The sequence below is a fragment of the Coenobita brevimanus genome, chromosome 62 (genome assembly GCF_032717465.1).
Source record: "Coenobita brevimanus isolate Jiangsu-jjx chromosome 62, ASM3271746v2, whole genome shotgun sequence".
Taxonomy (NCBI): Eukaryota; Metazoa; Arthropoda; class Malacostraca; order Decapoda; family Coenobitidae; genus Coenobita; species Coenobita brevimanus.
In genome coordinates, this window is record NC_137015.1 from 11,874,861 (window position 1) to 11,898,605 (window position 23,745).

A 23,745-nucleotide genomic window follows, 5' to 3' on the forward strand; every position below is an offset into this window, starting at 1 on the left:
GATGTCTGTCCTTTGCTTTCTTCCCTCCTTCCTCATCTGTTTTTCTTTCCTTCATTCTTTCCTCTTCCTTCTGCCTACGGGTGACTTTACAGTCCCTCTTCTGTCTTTCTTTCCTTCATTCTTTCCCCTTCCTTCTGCCTATGGGTGACTTTACACTCTCTCTTCTGTCTTCCTTTCCCTCATTCTTTCATCTTCCTTCTGCCTGTTGGTGACTACACTGAGTGACAAACCAAATGGTTTCTCTTACACCAGGACACCATTTACTACGCTGGGTGGTAACCATATAACCAAATTATGGCGCCTGGTGGTTTAGTGGGTAATTAGGGCGCTCCAGTTGGATTGAGCCTGTATAGGTATATATCAAAGGGGTGGTTGGGGTTTATTGCTTATGTAATGCCATTCAGGGATGAGTGAGGCTTGTCACTCATTGTAAATGTGAGGACAACTTGCCTAGCCCCGGGCTCCTATGCTCCTCATGGGGCAACATAGGATTGGATGATGGATGGATGGATGGATTGTTTTCACATGAGGGAGGTTGACCACTTCCACAACTTGAATACAAAGTAGTGGTTGCTTGAAATTTAATGAGCCTTAGTTATGAGGTAAGAATTCATCTCTTTGGTTAGGAAGCAAATCAACTTTCCACTCTTGTCTATTATTGGCCCTTAATTGAGCCAGAAGGGGATACCAATGCATGTATTTGTCTGTTTAGAACAAATGTGCTACAGCCATGTGATACCTCTCTTATTCGGGAAGCTCATCCACTAGGAAACAGTCATGTCCAAACTGAGACTCTGAGACAATTACAAGAATTATTGCATCATCATCATCATCATCATCCGGTCCTCCTTTCCCACCCTAGGGCAGGGTGAGGAGTAGACAGTCAAAGTTTGCTACCTCCAGTGGGCCACACTTCCATTCACTCATCATTCAAGCCCTTGGAATCCTGGCTCTATCCGATACACCTAAAACTTCCACCACATTCTGCAGCCTCACATAAACATATCCGATAGAGTCAGTCCGAATGCTGTCACGTTAAAAAGGGGTGCCAAATCCCTGATCATGCACTTCTTTCAACATTCATCCAGCCAGCTCGATCTATAGTCAGTCCCCTAGCCTCACTGACTTCCATACCTCTCTTCCTCACACACCCTTCCACCATTTCCCTTCATCTTCTCCTTGGCCTACCTCGCCTCCACCCTCCTACAAACTCTTTGGGATATACCATTTTCAGCACTAATTTTTTATCCATTCATTCCACATGACCATACCATCTTAGTACACTCTCTTCGATTCTGGAGTCCACAGACTTCCTCACTCCGCATGTTTCACGAATCACATTATTTCGTATCCTATCCACTTTCTGTACCCCACATACATTCCTCAGCAGTCCCATCTCTTCTGCTGTCACTTTTGACTTTACATTTTCATGCCACACCATAGTCTTACATGCATATGTTAAAGTTGGCATTAACACTCCATCAAGAATTATTGCACATCTGAAATATCATTCCCAACAGTTTCCAGTAGGTGTGTGAGAGTAGTAGCTATTTTTAGTACTTCAGATTAAAATTCCAAACCACATTATACCTCATCTGTACCACAGTCAACCTGTATACAGCAGTTCCTTAACCCTTTCCCACCGGCGAACAGTTATATCTGATGCAAAATTTGTGGATCGGTGATGCTGGGTGTCAGATATAACTGCAAGTGTTTCATGCCATAATTTGAAGTGGTCGCCACTTGATCTTGTCACCAAAGGGTTGGGACAGACTCCTGCCACCCAAGGCAAGCATACCTCATTCATCGTTGTGACTTTGCCAGGTGTAGGACGATGTTTTCTTAAACCTCCCGTCCATTTCGGTTCCCACCTCACATGGATCTCTTGCCTTATCCACCTCTGCCAATCCTCTTTCCAAGGTAACTAGGAAAGGGCTCATTGATAGTTTCATAGGGCATGCCTTGGATGCAACTGTGTCTAGTTTATCTAGAAATGGAGAAGTTATCATGTTGAGAGCAAAGCCAAAGTCGGGGCCGTGCACACACGCACGAATACATCCTGCCTTGCATTCCAAAAGTTACTTCTTCATGCCCTTATTCATCGATGCGACCACCTACAGACCTGGGGATGCTTTTATTCGCATGAGGTAGAATTGGTGGGTAATAAGGTTTTTAATGTGTTTCCTTAACTGCTATACATTCTGAGATATTAAGGTTTGAAAAGAAGCAGTTTTGGGAAAACTGGCCATACTGGGAGGACAACCGCAGTATACGTAGTCCGGCGTCTAGGGGTTAAGAAAAAACACGACATTCTGATAAAGATGATAGTCTGATTTGTATGATTTTACAAACCGTAATGTTGTTTGAATGTATGGTGCTATCATTCTGTACATAAGAGGAGAGTGGGCATCTGGAAACACTGAGTCTATGTCCACATGTGGAGTTACTGCACTGAATTAATAGAAATACGTTGAACTGATATGAACATATATAAGGAATGCTTATACACAGTGTGAAAAACAGTCCTTGAAAATGAGATTGAGGGTAGTATCAGAAGGGGCAGACCTTATGTGGTATGGAAGAGAGTGGAGTTGTAAATTGATGAAAGAATAAGAAGACAAACAGGAGTGTTTGAGAGAGTAAGAGGTATGTAAGGACAGTGCAGTCCTGTCATGACCACTCTCTGTTGGGGAGTTCTAGGAGGAAGCAAGGAATTGATGATGATGATGGTGAACATAATAATTGTTTATAGTATCTTCCTGCAGATTAGTGTCTATCTATTCTCTTAAAGAAAAATATTAGTTTTTGGCAAAACCTTTTATTTGATCTGCGTACTTTTCACTTGGCTGAGTCAGGTGGTACGCTCAGAGCAGTCTGTCAACTACATGTGGGGTATGGAAGTGGACTACCAGCAGAATGAGACCCCTCCAATCAAGATGGAGTTCAGAGTCCTGTATCGCCCTCTTCACCACCCCATCCCAGATTCTAAGGACATTAATGAACGTCAGCAGGATACACAAGACCAGGACATAGATACCCCCCCACAGAACCCACCTCCTGACCCACCACGCACCTACAGCTCATCTTTTGACATAGTTGATTATAAGGTATGTCTTTCAGTTTGCAGGATTTTCTAAGCTGAGAGAGGCTTGGTATGTTTGTGCCCATAGGTGATTCACTTTGGTAGGATGTACCATACCTGCTTCACATCTAAGTGTGAAGTAGACATATTGAAATAGTAGACAGACATTTATTCCTCGCCATACTGTTGTTCTTATTGCTGTCAGAAGATTTATACAGTTTTCAGGGGTTCTTGAATTGAAGATAATTCAGTTAGTCCTCAGTAAAAGTTGTCATAGCTAAGTTACTGATGAATTTAAACCATTTTATGACTTAATGTTGCCCATAGGTCATTTTTTAGTCCGAAATTACTTATTTCTTTGTTTCTAACCCTCAGTCATAAAGCCAGAGCATGTCTCCCTTAAAGTTGCTTCACTTAAAGTAGCAGTTTGCCTTAATATGTCCTGGACTGACTGTCGCACTTGATAAGGAAGTTGCATGTGTTTTATGTCACCAGACTTTGTACACCATCCGAGCACGAGTGGAACCCAGTAAAGGATCAGAGCTGTGCCGAGCAGGCAACATGTGCCATATGCACATTACCATACAGCAGGTATCGGCAGGTGGCACCCCAGTGGTGAATAGGGTCGAGGATAAGAAAGTCACAAGTCAGCAACACCAGCAACAACATTCCATCATGTATGAGGTGTTGGCAGAGCAGACAGTGTGGGCTGTATGTGGCAAAACTGCTGGTAAGCATCATTGTAGATTAACCTCTTCAATCCACTGACAGATTTTAAGGTTTTATTTCTGCCACCAGCAGACAGTTTTATTTAACTTGGGTTGAACCTCTTGTTGTGAAGGGGTTTATGAAGGATATATCTAACCCTCTCAGTTCAAAGACTTACTCCAGAATTGTATAAAATGATATAGGTGTATCAAAAGTGAAACCAAAGATATCCTCAGGTTATATTACCCAGCAGATATGATATAGTGCATTCATAACCGTATAACATGGCCAGGATTCCATTATGCTTACTGTGTTTATGATTAGTAGCAGCTGTGGCTCAGTGGGTTAGAGCGCTCTGCTCTGACCAAAGAGTCGGAGGATTGAATCCACCCAAGGGTCATTGGTAGACATCAGGAAGGGCATCCAGTCATAAAATGCTACACACTCCAGTCCAAAAGTCCTCTACCCAGGGGCAATGCCTTAGCCCTTCGGGGATACCTGGTGTAAATCCTTTTTTTTTTTTTTTTTTTTTTTTTTTTTTTTTTTTTAACTGTGTTCATGATTCTTGAGCAGTTTTCATTATTTTCAGGTTCCAGCTTCATGCAGAATACAATATTCGCTGCTTTATCATTTGATTAATTTGACCACGTGCAAGCACAGGACATCACCTTACAAAATGTATGGGCAGCAATAGTCATGTAGAGGATATTGAACTCTTTATTTGAGATATCCCAAAGAGTACAGTGGGCTTGCACAGTATGCGAGTTCAGGGTACGTGAATCACAAAAATCATAACCATAAAACTTTGAATGCGTGAGTTTGGCCCACAATACGTGAGGCAGAGGCAAGGAGTGGCTGAAAACTGCTATTTTCCCTGACTTCATGACCCCCCTCCCAGCACAACGCACCCATCGTGACTTAGAAGCTCGTGGGGAAGGTGCTTAAGAGGAGTCTACAGTAAGATCTCGCCAATAATGACTTCGACAATAACGTTTTCGGGCAAAAATGGTAAGTTAGAATAGATACCCAGTTTCTATAATAATGTTTGGATTCACTTGAATGATGGTTATTTCGTGAATGCCAAGTTGTTATACTGGCAGTACGTCCATAACAAGACAAGGAATGAAACAGACAAACAAGAAGAGATGAAGGAAATTGCCGGAAATGTGAGCAGTAGCGAGGAGTAGATGGAGGATCCTACCCTCACCACCTCCCCTGACTCGTCCGCCGCTGTCCCCTCCACCCCCACTTCCCCACCTGACTCACCAGCTGCCTCCCCTTCCACCTCCACAGCCCCACCTGACTCACCTGCTTCACCTGGCATACCTGCAGCCCCCACCATAAGGACTGTTGCTGTATTCTGGAAGAAATGTAACATTCGATAGGCTGTAAATTTCTTAGTCAAAGCCTGGAATAATACAACGCTGGCAACCTTTAAACAAGTGGGTGCGGCCGAGGCGGTGGCAGGGTCACTTTAAGTGTGTTGCCATGCCTTGGAACCCCTGTTATTAAAGTCTGTCAAGCCTGTTGTCTGTTGTTGTTAAGGTGACTGACCATATTTTTGTTATTGTTGCTATATCTGTTGTGTATGTCTGAAAAATTTTCCATTTATTATGTCTCTAAGGGTAAAAAAATGTCAAGGTATGACGGGGTACCGTCCATGTGTAATTTTTCCCATATGATTTTGTATTCACAGTGTGTGATTTCACAGTGCGCGAAGACCAGGACTGCCCATGCACTCACGTACTGTGCGAGCCCACTGTATCTCACAAAGGCAGCATTTTGCCTTGTACACCATATCTAGACATTCCAAAGAGGACCATGGAAAACCAGCATTTTATTTTGTGTATGTCTCTCTCTGTCTGTCCCCAGATGCCTTGATCCCATGAGGAGTGGTCACAAACAAATCTATCTGTCTATCTATCTATCTATTGCCAGACGCCTTAATCCTGTACGGGGTGGCCACAAACAAATCGCCTCCACGTCGCTCTATCCTCCATCATTTCACTGCCCTGCTCCCAACTCACACCCCCTTCTCTCATATACCTTTTCACTCCGTCCCTTCATCTCATCCTCGGCCTCCCCCTCCCACTCCCCCCCTCCACCTCACACACCTACACTCTCCTCATCAGTCTCTCATCCTCCATCCTCTCCACATGGCCAAACCACCTCAATGTGTTCCTCCTAACATTTCCTATCACATCCACATCCACATCCACACACCACAATGCTCTTTTATATCCTCATTTGTCAGCCTGTCTCTCCATGTGACTCCACAGGCTCCTTTTAAATAACTCATTTCCACTGCTCTCACTCTAGACTTGTGTCCTTCGAACAACATCCAAGCTTCATTACCATATGTTAGAGTTGGTATCACATTACTGTCATGTAGTAACTTTTTCACTTCCATGCCCACTTCCCTGTTTCTTATCTGTTTTCAATGAACCAGCAGCCTTTCTTCCTTGTTGTACCCTTTCAAGCACTTCACCCTCCAAACTTCCATCCTTACTCATCACACTCCCCAAGTACTTAAATGTACTCACATTTTCCATTCCCTCACCATCCAACCTCACTGTACATTCACTGACTTCACCTCTCTCGAAGACCATCACTTTACTCTTCCCTGCATTCACCTTTAGATTCCGTTTCTTACACACTCTCCCAGACTCATCCACCAAGCCTTGCAGCTCCCTTTTTTCTGCACTTAACAACACAGTATCAGGGAGTTTCCAAACACTGCCCTCTCTCACTAGGGCCATTCCAACATCCACTGCCCTACCTTGTATATCTTTTATTACCCCATCCATATACAGATTGAACAACCATGGAGACATGACACATTCCTGTTTCAACCCAACCTTCAAAGAGAAAAATTCACTCAGTTCACCATCCACACGCACTGCAGCCTTAGCACCCTCATACATACTCTTCACAGCATTCAACAACTTCCCATCTATTCCATATATTCTTAATACTTTCCACAATCCATGTCTATCCACCCTGTCATATGTTTTCTCCAGTTCCATGAAGGCCGCATACAACTTCTTTCCCTTCTCTAGAAACTTTTCCAGTAAAGATCTAAGAATGAATATCTGATTTACACAACCTCTTCCCTTCCTAAAGCCTCCCTGTTCTTCTCCAACTAATTCTTCTGTTATTTCCCACTGTCAATAAGTATCCTACCATACACTTTTCCTATTACAGTTAGAAGACGAATGCCCCAATGATTACCACACATTTCTTTTTCCCCTTTTCCTTTGTACAAGGGAATAATTATACCTGACTTCCAATCCTCTGGGACTCTGCCTTCCTCTCAGGCCAATCTGCACATCTTCCACATCCATTCTACTACTATCTCTCCCCCATGCTTCAGCATTTCACCACACACTCCATCAATTCCTGGGGCTTTCCCCAATTTGACTTTCTTCATTACTTCCACAACTTCTATCTTACTGATTTCTTACTGTCTTCTTACTTCCCTCCTTCTCCCAGCCATTCCCCAGCCACTTATACTCGCATTAGTTCCATTCTCTATGTTCAACAATTCCTTAACCTCTACACCGCGGGGTTGTTTTTGCACTTCTTGAGCGTCCCTCGAGGATATTCGTGCTCCGACTGACTTTTTGAAAATATTTGCCAAAAATCAGTTATTAGTTGTAAAATATTAAAATTATACGAGCATATGGCACATACCTTCAGCTTTCCCCTGGGATGTTTGTTGAGCCTTCGTCGTCTACCATAGGTCTTGTGGAGACTTCTGAAGTTGGATAATGAAGTCTTCACTTTACACTTCCCGATACCCTGTAATATGGTTACCACTGCCTGATATTATAACTACAAACACTATTCTATGAATTTCAAGTAATTTGGAATCCATATTCCAACAAAAAAACACTAAAAGCAATGTAAATTACGAGCGCATACGAGTTTTCCTCCCGTGCTGGTTCCCCAATGGTATTCTGAGGCGGAGCTGTCATTTATTATTTATAAACACACTCACACTTTATATTCCTAGTACTTTATTACACATACTTATATATACATTATTTATCTATAAGTTTCTTTCAGTACTTGTAGTTTATTTTCACTCCAGGCATTCACTTTCTCGTCCTGTATACTAGCATTGAGAGCGAATCTGTCCCTTTCACTTTCTTAACTCATAGTATTCATACATGCTAGAGTGAAACTTTCACTTTCATTACTCCTAGTATATATACTCGTATTCTTATATTACTACTCATTTACATTTCTTTTTACATTCTCTATTTTATTTACATTATTTACTTTTCTGTTTTATTTACACTGTGTTATGCACTGTCACTTGCAGTAACTTATAAAACTATTTTCCACTGTTCACTTTTATTTACATTCATTGCTTTCCCTTGCTGTTTACACATTATTTACATTTCCACTTGCACTGTTTTAGAGTCACCAGAAAGATCATAGTCACTGTCCATCATTTTCATTGATAAATTAGCCAGTTCACATTCCACAGCAGTCACTTAGCCCTTTACCCCTTTCCACACGAGGTTTAGTAGGGATAGAGGTCACAGGGCCCTTTGCATGGGGCTAAAAAGCGGCGGAATTGGACAAGCGCGAATCTGACATGGTTTCACCTTGAAAGACGACAGTAAACTGAATGCTTTGGCGTAGGGGCAGTGAAGGGCTGCCAGTGTCAGCGTGGTGACAGCTGCTAATATATATGCTATGAAATGATTGGCCGGAAATCTAGACAATACATAATAAATTAGGAAGTTCATGTGAAGGTAAATATCACTTAGGCTTCTCCCTTCCTTTCTTATATACAGTAATCCCTCCACTATCTGACGTAATAGAGCCAAAGGCACGTCCGGATAGTGGGCACCAGTCTCCTGGACTGGTACTTATAGACCCTAACCCAGCCTAACTTTGAAAGCCACCTAAATAACTCCCTACCTGACACTCATAGCACCTATTTAACCCGCGCCGTCCCGAGGACGTACTTCCACGTCCTCACGTTTTGTCACAGCCAGTCCCGAGGACGTACTTCAACGTCCTGCAATTGCAAGGTTCATAATTTCCACAGTTTTCAAAATTCGCGGGAGATTTTCGTTTCGCCCGGGTACCCAAGCCTCCCCTACCTGCCGCCAGGCGGGCAGCGTCCTAGACCCCGCGTGACCCGCGCTCGCCCTTGTCTTGGTCACTCACCTGCCAGCAGTGACCCAGGTCAGACATGGCGCGGAAAGGTCTCTCAGATGAGCAAATTGCATCCGTCCTGGAAGCCTTCACTGGAGACAGTGATTCTCCACTCGATGATGATGTGGTGGATCGCGATTACGTCCAGCCAGAGGAAGAAATAAGTAGCAGTGATGAGGAGGTCCCTTCGCCCCGAAAAACGCGGTATGTGACATACCGTAAGGCAAGGGAAGGCCAGGCTGCTCCCCAACCATGTGCACAGCTATCTCTCCATCACGATTCTGATCAGGACGAGGATGAGGACGATGAGGATGACGGAGGGCTAGGACGTGATATCGCCGAGTGGTTGGGAAAGGAAAAAATATCACCACGTGGATCAGAAGGTGGGGCGAGACGACACCTAAGGTATGGTTCAAGTACTTTGTCTGGGGAAGTAGCAAGTGGTGTGGTGGGATTGCTGGGAGAAAGGGAAAGTGTTGTGGCGGCAGCGCGGGGTGAAAGTGAGAGTGGTGTGGGGGTAGTGCGGGGTGAAGGGGCCAGTGGTGTAATTCACCGGGTCGGTCAGGATCACTTGATGGTCGTGATCGTCAGCTTTTACCCTCCCGGAAGGGAGCTGAGAGCTCATATAGTCCGATCTAAGGGCAAGGCTGTGACCTTCACACACCCACACACCCGTCCCCTTGCTCAAGGGGGACAGTAACCACCCACTTCGTCAGTGAAACTTTTCGCAACCTGAGCGAGGCGCGAACTCCCGTCTACCAGATGGCAAGCGAGAACGTTACCTCTGCACCAGCGAGCAGTGTGAGGGAGGCAGCACGAGCACGTGGTGCTCGTAGGCCTAGGGGAGAGGAGGTTGAGTCACTCCCCAGCACTTCTTTCGCCCCTGAATATACCCAAACTTCCTCCCCACAGCCCCAGGATGTGGGGAAAGGAAAGAAAGGGAAGGGAAAGGGCAAAGGAAAAGGGAGAGGGAAGAGAAGTCCGAGTGATGAGAGGCGCCGCTCTCCACCTCCCCAACCTCCCCCACCACCCTCACCTCCCCACCCTGACGAAGGGGACGATGGTGACGTGGCTGGAGACGGTGGTGTCACGTGGAACTGGGAGGATGGGAGTAATTTTACTCCCATCATTCACCAGTTCACTGAGGAGTGGCGGTCAGGTTGCACGGCTCCAGGTGTAAATGCTGGGTCGTCACGTTTAGATTTTTTCAATTTGTTTTTTGATGAGGCGTTTGTTGGGCGCATAGTAGAACAGACGAATATATTTTCACAATCCCAGCGCCTTGAAAGTGAACGCCTAGGAACCACAAGCAAGCATGCAGAACAGTATGACTTTCCCGTGACTATATCAGAGATGTTCCTATTTTTGGCCCTGGTAATCTTGATGGGTGTGGTGAAGAAAAATCAAATTCCTGCCTATTGGACAACGGACCCAATCATCCTAACACCTTTCTTTGGAAAGGTGATGGGTCGTAATAGATTTCAGTTTATTCTCGGCCGCCTCCACTTTTTTGATGCAGATGATCCAGCCAATGCAAATAACACCGATAAAATGAGGAGAATTAGGCTGGTATTTGATCATTTACGGGAAATGTTCCACTCCTCATTTTATCCCTACAGAGACCTCGTCATAGACGAGAGTCTTGTGTTGTGGAGAGGCAATATTTCCTTTAGGCAGTATATACCGAGCAAGAGACACCGTTTCGGGTTCAAGATCTTTGTTATGTGTGACTGTAAGACTGGTTATGTGCAAGACATAGTCTTGTACACGGGCGCACAGACAGATATAATAGAAGATCGGAGTATAGGACTCTCTGGGGCCGTGGTGAAGACAATGATAGAAGAGTACCTTCATCGTGGTCATGTTTTGTACCTGGACAACTGGTACACTAGCCCTCTTCTCGCTAGGTTCCTCCACCAACACGACACCGGAGTCTGTGGTACAGTCAAGAGAAACCGTCGCCATATGGTCAAGATAGGGAGGAAACTTGACAAGAATGAGGTGGTTTTCTTCCACGCCGATAACATCCTTGCAACCCTGTGGAACCACAACAGGGAAGTTTGCCTCCTATCAACTGTTCACAGCCCCCTGATGCACCGCACAGACTCCGTGGATCACCGTAGCGAGAGGAGGCGCAACGTATGGAAACCAGAGTCTGTACATGCCTATAATCTGAACATGAGGCAAGTTGATCAGTCAGACTCGATGATTTCAAGTGTTGACTGTGCCAGGACAACGATGAAGTGGTACAAGAAACTCTTTTTCCACTTGCTCGACATCACGGTCCTGAACTCCCACTACCTGCACGCAATGACCACCGGAGTATCCGAGACCTTTGAGGGGTTTGTGAGGGAGCTGGCACGTGAAATAATCGCCAAGCATGCCCAGGAAAGACCCCCACACCGCCCCCGCCCCCCCTGCTGCTCAGACTCCCCTACGTCTTGCAGCCCGCCACTACCCCAGCGCAATCCCTTCCGAACCAAACCGTCGTAAACCCCAGCGTCGCTGCCATGTATGTAAGCACTCGACAGTCAGACCATCAACGCAGAGAAGAGACACAAGATACGAGTGTGTCGAGTGCAATGTTGCGTTGTGCCTTCAGCCTTGTTTCAAGGAATACCATAATCTCGTACACTTCTGAAACTGTGTGGGAAGGCGAAATGACGCTCATGATAATGGTAAGGCCAGTCAGTAGGTGCTAAGTCAAATATAAAGTTGAAACGGGTGTTATTTTTTCAGAAAAGTAATGTATAAGATGAGAATTAGTGTAAGTGGAAAGAATTGTTATCAAAACTACACCCACTGTGTAAATCTGGTCAGTAAATATGTGATAGCAAGGAAATAAAGTGGAAACGGGTGTAATGTTAGCATGAATAAAACGTATAAGTTGAACATTACTGTAAGTTGTCATAATTGATGTCACGAGTACACCCACATTCTGGTCAGTAAGTATGTGATAGGAATTATATACAGTGGATGATGTTGTAATGTTAGTAGTAAGGTATTTTATAAGTTGATTACTTGTGTAAGATGAAACAAATGATATCGCGATAACACTCCCTGTGTAAGTACGTGCAAATATGACGCTAAGTTCCATCTTACGTTCAGAAATGATGTAATATCAATTATATCAAGTGTTTACATGTGCAATGTTAGTGTAGAATAATTATATAAGTAAAAAAATAGGTTGTAAGTTGAATTAGTTGTCATAGCGACTTCACCGTGTGTGTTACTATGCGCTATTATTACGCTATATATTTACGTAAGGCCTGAAATAATCTCAAAACAGTTCTATAAAGTTGAAAAGTGTATAATAATATTAGAAAGGTATTATGTTAGTAGAAAAAGCACAATACGAGTTGAAACATCAGTCACAGCGAGTTCACTCACTATGTAAATTAGCGCTAGCATTACGCTAAATGTTATCAAAAGGCCTGTGAATACATAAAAACAGTTCAATGTAATGTAAAATGGCATAATGTTATTGTAGAAGTATTATGTAAGTAAAAAAAATTATATGTATCATGATTTTAGAATGTTAGCGATTCATGGGAACCAAGTTGGCCGATTTTGCTCGTTTCTCACGATGGTACAATGGTTATTTCTGCTCTGTTTTTGTATAAAATCCAATATACTCTTTTATCACATGTTTTTATGTTTGTAATAAATTCATTTCTACTTACTTTCATTGGTTTCCCAAACTTATGATACCATAGAAAACGTTTGATGCTCACACCGCATAGGGAGAACACGGGGCCAGGTGGGACCATTGCATACCTGGTTAAGCTAATTAGGGACCCCAGGGACCACTTTCTTTGCCACCGGCCATTGTTTCTGACCAAAAGCGAAAGTTTAAGCAAAAAAAAAAAAGGTCGAAAATTGCCCGGGATTGGGGGGTACCAGTGGTCGAAAAGTTGCCGGGACGGGGCGGGTTAAACCTATTTAAGGCCCTATTCACACCAATAATAGACACAAAAATTATGAAATAAATGAAAAGGAACCAAAGAATGAGGAATTAGAAGTGACTGTACCTCAGCCAGGGTACTTACATCATGTTTGTGGCTGCCTTTCTAAGGTGTTGGCAGTGGTGAAAATGCTCTTGAAGCACATACAGTAATCCAGTGTTGTGCTGCACTTAATTCTTTGAACTGTGAGTTATAATTGTTTAACACTGCACATTGTTCTTAACTGCACCACTGCAGTTCTGACTGCCAGATAAACTGCCAATTTGCACTCCAGAGTTGATCCTTTGCACTCTAAGTTCAAATTTCTTAACACTGCACAACACTGTAAATTCCCATGTGGTGTAGAGGCGAGGTATTTCAGTATATTCACTGTTTATTCACAAAAAACGAGCACGTGTGGCTTTTAGTGTCTGTTCACAATTGAAGTTAGAGAGTAACTGTTGATGTTGGAGAAACAGAGTTGCCAGATTGCAATGGCCACATTACCAATCTCCTCAGCTTTCATTACCAAATTTAACTTTTCATTACCAAATTTGTAAAGCTAGCATTTATTCTTCACTAATTATATATACAAGTGGAAATACATGTAATCACTCTCCTTCTAATTAACACCATGTTGATTATTTTCATGCTATGTAGGGTAGCAGATTAATCAGAGAGAGCAAACAATCCACCATCTCCATCCTGTGTATCCTCATACATGTGAAAAATCCGATGGTAATGCATTATTCTGATTCATTACGAAACAAATTTTTCATTACCAAATTGGCCCACATTTGGTAATGAAAAATAACAAATGGCAACTCTGACAGGGAAGGGGAAGGGGGGAGGAAGGAAGGGGTGAAAGGGCCATGGTGTAAGCAGCTGTTTGGCGCCGTGCAGCAATTTCAAATTACGGGTGGGAAAAAATTTGGATTTTGGGGGGATTTTTTTCTTTTTTTGGCCATTTTTGGTTCCGATGGTCCAGGCCCACAATGTCCGGTAAGTGGGGATGTCCGGAAAGTGAGCGTCCGGAAAGTAGAGGGATTACTGTACATTTTTATTATGAGAACAGGTCATACGGCATATTTCAAGGGGAAATAAACAGGGAAAATTAGCAAACGAGTGCACGTGAGGTGTTGCCAGGTGATAATTAGCCCATTCCAGATGTATGGCAGTATCAATTACCTTTTCTCTTTCTTTTATATGTTATTTTGTTTAATAATAGGGCAAAGGGCACATTTCAATGGATAAAATGAGTGGAAAAATCCTTCCAGCATTTGTGTAGCACAGCGCAGCTGGTCAGGCAGGAGGAGAGGGTAATAGAGGGGAGGCAAGGAGGGGGGGAGTCAAGGACAGGAGAAAAATGGCTAAATTGTCAACAGTGGATGGGAGTACAGGTGACATTAGCAGAACTGAGTATAGCTGGACACTGGTAGTACTGATAGATGATACAAGCCACCACTTGAAAGCCCGGGTGAATTCAAAATAACACAGAATCACAAAAGTGACGCCCTGCGGTATGATCCCTTGCTCCCGAGTGTCACGAAAGTGATGCTCTGTGATTAAGGGGTTAATGTGTTCTCTCCATCTACAGTGCTCGTCAGAAGTATTCAGCGTTGTCCGCCAGGCGCGCAATACTTATGGCCCAAAAAGAATCACCCATTCTGGGGGGTAAGAATTGAGCCACAAGTTTGAGCTCCGAGCATGACGTCACGGTAGCCTGGGGCCTTCCGACGGGCTGGTTGGTTCCCGCCTCAGTCGCCCACGGGCTGCCTGAGAGAGAGGAACTCCGCCGAGTGTCCCTCTCAAATTGCGCCATTTTTTACCGAGTGTCCCGCAGTGTTCTGGCCTTCACAACTTTGTTATGGCACCTACCCGTGAACTATCGAGTGAAATCATATCCCAGATCATTGCTCTAAAGGAGGCAGGCCACCAGACAAAGGAAATTAGTGAATTGGTTGGTGTGGCACGATCGACAGTGCGTCGTTGGTGTGCGCGGTTTCGGGAGGAAAACAGTGGTGCAGTTCCCACAAAGAAACCGCGGTCTGGTAGGCCTAGGAAAACTTCCCCAAGGTCTGTTAATTTTTTAAAACGTGCAGTGGAGTTTAATCCTCGTGTGAGTGCAAGGAAAATTAAGGAGAGCAACCCGGAAGTGTTTGGTGAGGTGTCAGTGAGAACAGTGTCTCGTAGGGTGCATGAGCTTGGTTACACAAGTCACAGGCCTGTGAAAAAGCCTCTTCTCACCAAGAGCCAGAGAATTCGTAGGCTTTCCTTTGCTAATAAATATCTAACCTGGGGTGAGGAGCAATGGTTGTCAGTGTTGTGGTCTGATGAGGCAACGTTTAGTGTTACCTGTAACAGAGGAGCACGTGTGTATCGACGCAAAGGTAGTGACCCACTTGACCCACGGTATGTAGAAAGCACAGTTAAACATCCTGATTCACTCATGGTATGGGGTTGTTTCTCAGGGAAGGGTTTGGGGAAGCTTGTTGTACTTCCCAAGAACATCAGAGTGAATCAGGATGTTTACCTGGAGCTTCTGTGTGATCATTTACCAGACTCCTTCGAGCTAACAGGTGCACGAGTGTTTCAGCAGGACGGTGCACCTGCTCACAAGGCCAAATCGGTCACCAATTGGCTTCGTGACTGCGAGGTATCATTCATGACAGACTGGCCAGGAAATAGCCCAGACCTCAACCCCATTGAAAACCTCTGGTACCTCGTAAAGAAGAGTCTCCAAGGGAAAGACGTGAGCTCTCTGCCTAAGTTGGAAGCCGCCATTCGTGACTCCTGGGACAAAATACCCCTCCAGCACCTCAGGAGCCTCGCCCTTTCACTTCCAAGACGTCTCAGGTCCGTGAAGAAACGTAAAGGCTACCCTACGAAGCACTAAAGGTAAATAAAATGCATTATTTATATGTTTTTTCAATGTTGAAAGGTTTGTTTCTCAGGAGGGACGCAGGGCGCTCTATACTTCTGACGAGCACTGTACTCACTTTTTCTCCCTTCTCCACTAGCAATCTACCATTTTTATCTTTCACTCCCCTGCTAACTTCACTGCCACCCTGTCTTACTCTCCTCACCTCTTTCCAGAACATTTTCTTACAGTCCCTCCACATTACACTCAAATTCCTTCCAAATTCCTCATCCACTTTCTTCTTACTCTATCTTACTAATCTTTTCACCTCTCTCTTCCTTTCTACATGTAACTCTCTCTTCCACCTCTCAACTTCTTCCACACCCCTATTTCTCATCCATTCATTGTATGCTTTCCTGTTTTGTGCCACAGCCTGTCTCACCTCTTCATTCTACCATGCTGTTTCTTGCACCCTCTTCTGTCTTCTCTTCACCCCACACACCACATCACATGCTGCAGATATTTCTTCTGTGAATATCTTTCACACACCTTCCACATCCCCCATCTGCTCCAATTCATATTTACCCAATCGTTCCTCCATTTCTCTTATATTCTGCCTTTTTCTCATGCTTTTGTAACCTTTCCACTCTCCTTGCAACTACTCCTTCCTCCCGTCCGTCCCTTCTTCTATTTCTTAATCTTACTTGGATCTTGATTCTGGCCACCACCAAATAGTGGTCAGAAAGTCCACACCCCCAACCTTTATAAGCTTCTATATTATCCCATCCTTTGTCACCTGGCTGCCTTCTCGGCAGCTCATACCTTTCTCTCATATTCCTCTCCATCCCATCCCTCCTTCCCTTTTCCCTCCCCTTCCATTGTGCTGCAGTTTAATTCCCTGCAGTTGCAGGTTGAGATAAGTTCCACAGTATACAGGTATACATTACAGTGATCCCATGGTGGTTGTGCATAATTGATACCAAACATGGCGCATGATAACGAATTCACAGAACCAGTGGGATTTATCCTATTTGGTTCCAGGCACCCCAAGTTCAAATCCCAATTTTCCATTTTACAGCAATTTAGCCACAATAAATCTGTCTACCTGTCTATTGCCAGACACCATAATCCCGTAAGGGGTGGCCATTTGACTTTGAGTTATATGTTTTACAGGGAGGGACACTAACCCTCCACCAACCCACTTGTTGACACGTAGGGAACAAGTATGGTTTGGTTATATGGTTACCACTCAGGGTTGTAAATGGTTTCTTGGCTTACAGGAAACCATTTGGTTTGTCAGTCAATGTAAAGCCACCTGTAAAGGAAAGAAAAGCAATAAGAAGTGACAGGAAAGATTGGAGAAATAGGAAGACAGGAGGGCAGGCACAGAAAAAGAATGATAAAGGCTAAGGAAGAAGTAGGCAGCACCACATCCAGTGAGTGGATGATGGTCGCCACCACCTACCACTCACAATAAATACAATACATAATATTATGGTAAGTACACACAGGCATGGGTAGGTAAACTGAAAGTGATGATAAGGACAGTCTTTAATGTTACTGGGTACACATACCTCACTGAACCCTCAACCAGCCACTCACTTTGCTCCTACCTGTAGACTCGTTGAGGTAAATGTACAGTTTAGTCTGAGCATCAGCAAGACCTTACCAGTTCACTTCATATTGTTAAAGTGGGACTAGAATAGCTCAGTGGTAGTGTTCGCACGTAACAACCGTAGGGTTGGCAGTTTGTGCCTGCACCAGGGTAGCGTCTTTCTGTCGAGAAATGTAGCAGTCTCTCCAAGGATCTCTCCTTGCCCAGCAGAGCTGTTTGGTCCGTTGGTCCTAGCTCGGGGAATTCTCCTTGAGCCAAAAAATGCTTTTTAACAGAAGGAGTGCAGAGTTTCATCTTGCAGTGATAATGAAAACCATTATAATCATGTGCACTATAACCAAGGAATCATCGTATTTAAAATTTAGTCTCCGTTAAAATATATATATATATATATATTCGTTTCATTGTTTCATTTTTAAAGGCTCCAACATACTTGCATGCGCCTCCTTGGTCACCTAATGGTGGCTTTCCACGCTGCACGATCCATTGCAGCCTCCCTGTTCAGTCCCTTAATCCTGAGGTCACATTTAATGACTTCGTCCCATGTCTTTCTCGGTCTACCCCTCATTATCCCACCCCCAATATTAACACTTCTCACCTTTCTCACCCAATTCTCATCCCCCATCCTCTCCACATGTCCAAACCATCTCAATCTACCTCTCCTCATCACAACACCAATACACTCCAGTCCCATCCTACCTCTCAACTCTTCCATCACAAACCCAGCCCCCCCGAACCTTGCACGCAGGGACGCACTACACATCCACCTAATCATTGTCATTTCTGTATGTCTGAGCCAGTGAATATCCTCCTCCTTTACTGCCCAGGTCTCACTACCATACAGCATTACACTCCTAACACATGCTGCATACAAAGACCCCTTAGCACATAGGGAGAGCCCTCTCAATGTCAGAAGAGGCAAGAGCTCCCTGAACTTCTTCCAACTACTTCTCACCCTAGCCACAGAGCTAGCTCCAGCCCCACCTCCAGCACACAACATGTCTCCCAAATAGCAAAACTCTTCCATACACTCAAGAGATGCACCATCAAGTTCAATCCTTTCACGCCTGACAATCTCCACCTGCTCACCCCGACACACCGCACACATAAAATCAGCATTATCTCGCAGTCTACCTCTGATACCACTACATCTCTTATGCACCTATTTGTCACAAACACCGCACAAGATAGAATTACTTCCCATGCCCTTGTGGCCAACTGCACATGGCCACTCTCCCCCGTCTTTGACAGTACCGCCACCAACCCTAGATATCATCACTTTCATTTTATCTGCATTTACCCTTAAGCCCTTGTGCCACATACCATCTCTCCACTTTCTAAACCTTTCCTCCGCCTCCCTTTCGTTCTCTGCAATCAACACCAAATCATCAGCATACAACATCTCCCATGGGAGTCCATTTCTAAAGTCACATGAGAGGGCATCAAGTACCATGATAAACAACATGGGACTCAAAACTGACCCCTGATGCACACCAGCATTCACGGAAAACTCATCACTCAAATCTCCATTCACTCTTACCTGGGTGCGAGCACCCACATACATAGCCATAACCACCCTTACCAGCCACTCCTCCAAGCCAAGCTTTCTCATTGCCCACTTCACCACCTCTCTAGGGACTCTGTCAAAGGCCTTATCCAACTCAACAAAAACATAATAAAGATCCCTTCTCCTACCATTATATTTTTCCTGAAGCAGTCGAACAATGAATATGGCATCAGTGGTCCCCCTACCTGGCATAAACCCAAACTGCATCTCATCAATATTCACTCTTTCTCTAATCATATCCTCTATAACTCTCTCCATTACTTTCAATATCTGATCTAAAAGCTTTATACCTCTATAATTCCCTCTTTCCAGGGCATCACCCTTCCCTTTATACACATTTACAATTACACTCTACAACCAATCATCTGGGACAACACACTCATAAATAATCATATTTATCAGGCCAGTGACCAACCTCACCCCTATATCTCCTGAGCCCTTCAACATTTCGGCAGTCAACCCAGACACACCTGCTGCCTTCTCCACCTTCATCCTGCCTATTGCCTCACTCACAGTAGCAGCATCAATCAAAGGCCAAGGGCCAAACACTGGATCTGCTGGCTCCAAACCTTCCCTGTCCCAGTCAAACTCCTCATTCAACAACCGGCTATAATAGTCTCTCCATGCATCTTCAGTATCCTCACTGTTCACCACTACCCTTCCTTCATCATTCTTCACACACTGCTCACCTATAATATCCCGATTATCCCTCTTCATCTGATTTGCCACCTTAAATATCATATTTTTCCTTTCCCCATGATTCAGGTTATCAAGTAAAAGTCTCTGTGACTCAGACTTCGCCCTGTATACCTCTTACCATGCTTGGCAGCCAAGTATTCCTCCTTGCTACCACCCTTCTTCCATTCCTGGAAAGGCCTTCTTTTCTCCTTAACTGCAACTTCTACACCCTCATCCCACCACCAAGTTACTTTATGTCTTGGTGGTCCTCTTGTCCAACTGCATGTTACATCAGTAACTCTCAAGAGATTGTTCTTGAGGGCTCTGTACTGTTCATTAACACCTCTGACTATGGCTCCCTGTTCAGCCACCACTCTCCTCATCTCGCTATAGAAGGCATCCCTTACTACTTGGTTTTTCAGCTTCCATACTTTCCTCCTAGGTACATAAGTCCTCTTTTTCATCACTCGCTCTTTAAGCACCATATCACAAATCAGTAGTTTGTGCTGCTGCACACACTCCTCATTTCCTATAACTTTAACATCCCTCACTAACCTCCTATCAGCCCTCCTAACCAGAAAATAATCTATCTGACTGCTATTTCCCCCAGACTCATACGTAATTAACCTACTGTCTCTTTTCCTAAAATATGAGTTGCACACAATCATGTCCGTTGCCTCCCCAAACTCGAGTATCCTTTCCTCGTCCGCATTCCTTATACCATACGCACATCCTCCGTGTACTTCTTCATAACCTTGTGCTGCTTCACCTACATGACCATTTAAGTCCTCTCCCAAAACCACTCTCTCATCACCCCTCATACCACCTACTACACGTATTAAATCATCCGAAAATATATCTTTCTCTGCTTCATCCAATCCTGCCTGTGGAGCATATGCCAATATAACTGCAGCAATCTTTCACCGAATAGAATTTTCACTACCAATATCCTGTCGCTTACTCTTATAACATTCATAACATATTCCACCCATTTCTCCGCAACCAACACACCAACACCCCCATATCCGTCTGTCCCCCCCTGCCAAAACAACTTATAGCAACAGTCCCTCCCAACAATCTTTCTGGCTGATCCACCCCTGTACCGGACTTCCTGCAAACACGCCACATCCACCCACCTCCTACTGAATGCCTCAACGACTTCCCCAGCTCTGCCCCTCAAATTTCCCACATTCCATGAACCCACCCTCATCCCCCTGGGTGATTTACTGTCCTCAGGCTTGCTTTGAAACTTATTCTTGTGTTCTGTCATAGTCAGGATTAATAAAGAGGGATAGATATACCACAGGCCCAACTAACTGCACAGTCCCAGGTCCAGGCAGTGGATATATATATATCTATATAGTCTATATATATTTATATATATATATATGCTATATATAATGTTCTCCCTATGTGTCAAGTGGGGTTGGTGGAGGATTAGTGCCCCTCCCTGTAAAACAATTAACTCTAAGCCCTTGGCCATCCCGTTTGGGATACATGGCGTCTGGCAATGAATGAATGAATATATATAAAATGTATATATATATATATACACACACATTATATATATATAGTTAAGAATGTTGTTGCAGCTGTTCTGAACCTTGAGGGTGGGACACGTCAGAGTGTGCCTGTGGATGTGATGCCCCTCACTGGTGGTTTCCTCCCACTTCCCTCAGTGAGGATTAGCAAGTACATCATTGCAGACAGCAAGCAGGCCACTCTCAGAGGTACGACTCACCCTCTCTACAGTATGTTTTGGTGATGCAGTATACAGTAATACCCCACTATATGATCCCCTCCATGTGGTACCCCGCCTTTGCGATGTAAAAAAAATTAACACCCTTCCCTTGCCTATTGATGGCCAGTTCCCGGCTATCTGATGGCTTTTTATCCGAGTCTTAAAACGATTCTTATATTTTAGATCTAATTTTTGTGTTTAGGTTGATTTATAAACTGTTTTTAGACTTAGGTTAATGTGTTGTAGTCATTGGTGGGCTGATCTCTTGTCATTTTGGGGTACAGGTTATTGTTTGATTTTTTTCCAGACTTATTTTTGGTGATTTTCAGATTTAGTTTTTGGGTTTAGGTGAATTATAAACTGCTTTTAGGCTTAGTTTAGCTTATTTTCAAGCTACTGGGCAGTTTAGGTAAGCCAGAAACTTGTTTTTGGACTAATTTGGGTGGGTTTTGGACTTGGTTTGGGGGGGATCCCAAGGCTCCCCATTGCATCCCTATACAGTACTTAATATGTTTTCATGTCCCTGGTAACGATACCCTGGCTCAGTGATGGGTTTTCCTAAACGCATCTCATCATTATAACGGGGATGCTTCGTATTTGAATATGACATCAAGTTTGACATCTCATATTCAATGCTGACAGTACCTGGTAAAAATATGTTCCTAATTCAGCCAGATCTATTGGGCATTACTGGTTATCCTATTTAGTGGTAGAAATTACTCATATAACATCAGAAATCAATCATTATAATATAGGTTTATTTTCTTCATTATGTATTACTTGTAGCTTGCATAATTCCTTAAATATATAGCACTAGAAACTGCCCTGTCACTAATGTCATAATAAGTTAGCTTTATTTTCTCCACCATGCAAGATGTTTAATTTGAATAATCCCCCTCATAATGTCACTGATATTTTGTAATATTTTCTTTCACCATACATGATCATAAAACTGTCATAATTAGGTAGCTGTATTTTCTCCAGTATACATAACCATACTTATGTAAGTAAATTTTGTTTTCTTCACCATCAGTGACCTGTAACGTTGATCATTGTGTACTGATATAATGGTAGAATTTTCATCATGAATCTGTTGAACTGTATTAAGTTAGCTTTATTTACTCTACATGACCATAGATAAATCATGATATGTTAGCTGTATGTTTTCTGCCATGCATGACCTAAAGTCTGTTGTAGTAAGTTATCTGTATTAACTCCACCACACATGGCTTGTGACTTGCATCATTCCCAACTAGTTTAGGTATAGAAATTACTCAGAATCATAAGTATCTTATAATAAGTTACATGACCTGTAATATGCTTAATTCTCTTCCACTCTTGGGTGCCTTCAGAGGGAGGACGTAAGGTAGAGTATGTTGGGAGTGCGTCATCTGTGCCGCGCCTGCAGCCCTTTAGTCCAGGCCAGGTGTACAACTACAGCAAGGCCCAACAGGTTCATGTTCTCCCAGCCTCAAACACACTCACACAGGACCTGTCTCTCAACTAATTCATCTTCCTTCTTCATTTCTCAGTGTTTATTAATCTGTTGTACTTTCTCATCATCATCACTCAGGACCTATATATTCATCACCTGATTCTTCCTCTTCCTTCTTTACTTCTCTAGATTTGTTTATTCTGTGTTATACTTCATCATGATCATCACCATCATCTGTCAGGACCTATCAGTCAACTAATTCTTCTTTCATCGCTTCTGAAGCTAAATTTTTCTCTTGCAGTATATGTTGTTTTGTTTTACAGTATCATTGCCATTATCACCTTCACAGGACTTATCCCTCAGTTATTTCTTATTCCTTCCTCACATCTCTAACCATATTTATTTTTCAGTGCAGTGTATGTACATTTTCCTTACTGTTGTCATCATTACATTTACCTCTTCTCCTCTCTCGTACTGTACTTATCAGTCTCCACACACCTGTGCTTTGTTCTTCGAAGAATGCCATTCTTTATCTTCATTTTTTTTTTTTCTCGTGATGATGGCTCTCTTGACTTTTGCCTCCCCACACTTGAGTTTTTTTTATGTAGTACGTTTGGTAAGTGGAGTCACACACCATGCACTCACAGTGTAGTATTACTTTCAGGTGACTCTACACTGAGTGACAAACAGATGGTTTCCCGTAACAAAGGAAATCATTTACTACAGTACATTGAATGGTAACACTATGACCTACAGGTGGACACGTGATGGTCTATAGTAGCCGCAGCGAGAAATGAACGCTGTGGTGGGGCAGCCGGGATGACCGGGGATTCCCCCACTGGAGCCATATCCACATGTCACCGACCATCGGCCACCGCTGCAGCCCCGCTCCATGATCCTTACCCTGTGTCTCTGGCTTTCTCTTTCTCTCTCGGTTTCT

The 23,745-nt window shown here is 43.7% G+C and overlaps 1 protein-coding gene across 1 annotated transcript in view; it reads left to right on the forward strand.

The window, feature by feature from the left end:
* SIDL (SIDL trafficking protein particle complex subunit 10) overlaps positions 1 to 22,998 on the forward strand; it is a 578,423-nt gene extending 555,425 nt beyond the window's left edge. Inside the window, exons 21-24 of the mRNA XM_080275724.1 lie at positions 2,856 to 3,107; positions 3,578 to 3,812; positions 21,222 to 21,359; positions 22,723 to 22,998. Of these exons, the coding sequence (XP_080131850.1) occupies positions 2,856 to 3,107; positions 3,578 to 3,812; positions 21,222 to 21,359; positions 22,723 to 22,877 (780 nt within the window). The 3' untranslated portion in view covers positions 22,878 to 22,998. The remainder of the gene's footprint in view (positions 1 to 2,855; positions 3,108 to 3,577; positions 3,813 to 21,221; positions 21,360 to 22,722) is intronic.
* The last annotated feature ends 747 nt before the right edge of the window (positions 22,999 to 23,745 follow it).